The 2,795-nt window shown below is 70.9% G+C and overlaps 2 protein-coding genes across 2 annotated transcripts in view; one reads left to right on the top strand and one right to left on the bottom strand.

Annotated features, from left to right (window-relative positions):
* The window catches only part of LOC104829357 (zinc finger protein 208-like), an 81,741-nt gene that overhangs the window by 28,478 nt on the left and 50,468 nt on the right, over positions 1-2,795 (top strand). The gene's annotated exons all lie outside the window — the stretch shown is intronic.
* The window catches only part of SSPO (SCO-spondin), a 34,946-nt gene that overhangs the window by 1,632 nt on the left and 30,519 nt on the right, over positions 1-2,795 (bottom strand). The window contains exons 66-75 of the mRNA XM_010562247.1: positions 2,684-2,764; positions 2,483-2,617; positions 2,236-2,397; positions 2,035-2,151; positions 1,621-1,759; positions 1,316-1,518; positions 692-865; positions 410-537; positions 144-280; positions 8-38 (exon numbers count right to left, since the gene is read on the bottom strand). Coding sequence (XP_010560549.1) covers positions 8-38; positions 144-280; positions 410-537; positions 692-865; positions 1,316-1,518; positions 1,621-1,759; positions 2,035-2,151; positions 2,236-2,397; positions 2,483-2,617; positions 2,684-2,764 — 1,307 coding nt within the window. The remainder of the gene's footprint in view (positions 1-7; positions 39-143; positions 281-409; positions 538-691; positions 866-1,315; positions 1,519-1,620; positions 1,760-2,034; positions 2,152-2,235; positions 2,398-2,482; positions 2,618-2,683; positions 2,765-2,795) is intronic.

Below are 2,795 nucleotides of genomic sequence, written 5' to 3'. Positions count from 1 at the left end.
CCTCCTGGGAGCAGTTGAAGGCACCGCGGATGCAGATGCTGGGGACAGAGGTGGGGGGGGATCAGTGCCCTCCCAGCCCACCAGCTCGGCCACCCGCATGGGGTGACCCAGCCTGAGGCGATGCCGGGGACCGCGGCACCCACCAGCTGTTGCAGCGGAGCTGGATGCGGCTGCCCGGCGCGTGCTCCTGCTGCTGCGAGAGGTTGTGGGCCCCTGGCAAGGTGGGGGGCAGCCGGCAGCGGCACAGCTCGGGGGGGACACAGGCGCCATCCTGCAGCACCTGGGGGGCACCCAGTGGTGATCAGGGTGCCCCTCCATCCCCGCTTGCCTGACCCCAACCAGTCAGGTCCCTGGGGTGGCAGCGGGGTCCCTGGGGGCTGCAGGGAGGGCTCGGGGGGCACAGTTGTACCTGGCCGGGCGGGCAGGCGCAGCCGGGCTGGCAGCTCTCCGGCAGGCACCGCGTCCCCGGGCGGAGGTGGGCGCAGGTGCGGGGGCAGGCGTTGGCACAGTCCCCGTACACTTGCCCGCCAGGGCACTCTGCGGGGTGAGGAGGGGGCAGCTGCGGCACTGAGCCCCCCGGCCCCGGTCAAGCACCCGCTGCCATCCCGTGGCTCAGCGGGCAAAGCAGCAGCTCCCTGGCACCCCAAAGGCCACCCCCCCACCCCCCCCAGCCTGGCTGGGCCCCCCATACCCAGCGAGCAGTTGTGGGCGTTGCAGATGCGCTGCAGCAGCAGCGGCAGGAGGGGGCACGGCTCCTCCTGGCCCCCCAGCCCCGGCAGCAGCTCACGGTGCCGCTCGGAGGTGCCGCCGCCACAGCTGGCGCTGCAGGGGCTCCATGGGGACCAGGGGCTCAGCTGGCAGCCGGCTGTGGGGGGAGCATGGGCTTACCATCCCACCAACCCACCATCCCACCATCTCACCAACCCACCGTCCCACCAACCCACCATCCCACCATTTCACCATCCCACCATCTCACCATCCCACAGTCCCACCATGTCACTGTCCCACCATCTCACTGTCCCACCAACCCACCGTCCCACCATCTCACCATCCCACCAACCCACCATCTCACTGTCCCACCATCCCACCATCTCACTGTCCCACTATTCCAACGTCCCACCATCTCACCATCCCACCAACCCACCATCTCACTGTCCCACCATCCCACTGTCCCACCAACCCACCATCCCACTGTCCCACTAACCCACCATCCCACCATTCCACCGTCCCACCATCTCACCATCCCACTGTCCCACCGTCCCACTAATCCACCATTCTGCCATTCCACGACCCGGCCCACCATGGCAGCACTCACCAGGGCAGGGCTGCATGTTGCATTTGGCCATCTCCTCTGTGCCGGTGGCACCACAGGGCACCCCCCTGGTGCTCTCCTGGCAGCTGCGGTGCCGGGAGGTGTTGCCACCACCGCAGCTGCGGGAGCAGGGCTCCCACGGGGACCAGGGCCCGTAGGAGGGACACGCCGCAGCCGGGCAGGCGAAGGTCCCGTTCTGACAAGTGCTGCACCAGGAGCGGCAGCGGCATCAGCATCCCACCCAGGGGCTCTGCCACGCGGCACAGCAGTGCCCGTCCTGTCGCCACGTCCCCCGCCATGGCACCCACCAGTTGTGGCATTCCAGCTCGGCCACCTGCCCTGGCCAGAGCTCCCGGCTGCTATTGGCAGCGGGCAGCCCGCAGCGGCATTCGGCGATGGGCACGCATGCCCCGTCCTGCAGCAGCTTCCCTGGGGGGCACTGGCACCCTGCGGGGGCAGAGAAGAGCAGGCTTGCACCCACAGGTGCTGTGGGTGGTCCTGAGCCCCCAGTGGGCTGGAGAGGGCTCTGCTGCGAGGATGCACGGAGCAGGGTGTGGGTGCACCGGTGTGCCATGGTGCAGCTGGTGCCGTGGGGCAGGGGGATGTCACCGCTGTCATGGGTGGTGTGGCGCAGGGGGCTCTGCTATGGGGTGGGGGCCGTGCTATGGGGCAGGGGGCTGCAGGCAGCTCAGGGGGACGGGCAGGGGCAGGGGGGCACGTACCCGGCTTGCAGGGTCCCTGCAGACACTCGACGTGGGGCCAGAGGTCGGCACAGGCGCGGGGGCAGCCGTTGGCGCAGGACGCGGTGAAGGTTCGTCCACGCTCCTCGCACGCCTCCCCTGGGCGCGATGCCGGGCCTCAGGGTGCAGCGGGGGCACAGAGGTGCACGGGGGTCCCCGGGGTGCCAGGGCGGGGGGGGTTACCTGGGCAGACGGCAGTGTTGCAGCTCTCTGTCTGAGAGTGGGCGCTGTGGCAGTGCTGGCCAGCGGCCGGGTGCTGCGGCTGGCGCTGGCGCAGGCGGTAACCCCCGCTGCAGGGGTCCTGGCAGGGCCCCCAGGGACCCCAGGGGCTCCAGAGGCACAGGTCTGCAGGACACGACCGTCACCTGCCCCGCGGGGACACCTCTGGCACGGCACAGCATCCCCGGCACCCCACAGCCCCCCCCAGTACCTTGGCAGACTTGGGGGTCTGGGCAGAGCCTCTCCTGCCGTAGCTCGGCCGAGCAGGCGGCCCTGCTGCCAACCCAGGGCAGCCCGGTCTGGGGGTCCAGGCAGGTTCGGTAGCGATGCTGCACCGCAGCCAGGGACGAGACCCCCGCCGGTGTCCCCTCCGCCGGCTGCCACCGCCCCGGCTGGGCCAGCAGCTGGGCAAGGGTGCCGGGGCCGAGCGTGGGCAGGGGCAGGCAGGGGCCGCAGGGCGTCCACTCCGACCAGGGGCTCAGCGGCAGCAGCCCTGGGGGGACATGGACCTGCTGGGGACCCCC

The sequence above is a fragment of the Haliaeetus leucocephalus genome, unplaced genomic scaffold (assembly GCF_000737465.1).
Source record: "Haliaeetus leucocephalus isolate CR32 unplaced genomic scaffold, Haliaeetus_leucocephalus-4.0 Scaffold0, whole genome shotgun sequence".
Lineage (NCBI taxonomy): Eukaryota > Metazoa > Chordata > Aves > Accipitriformes > Accipitridae > Haliaeetus > Haliaeetus leucocephalus.
This window is presented reverse-complemented; position numbering and strand designations above follow the sequence as displayed.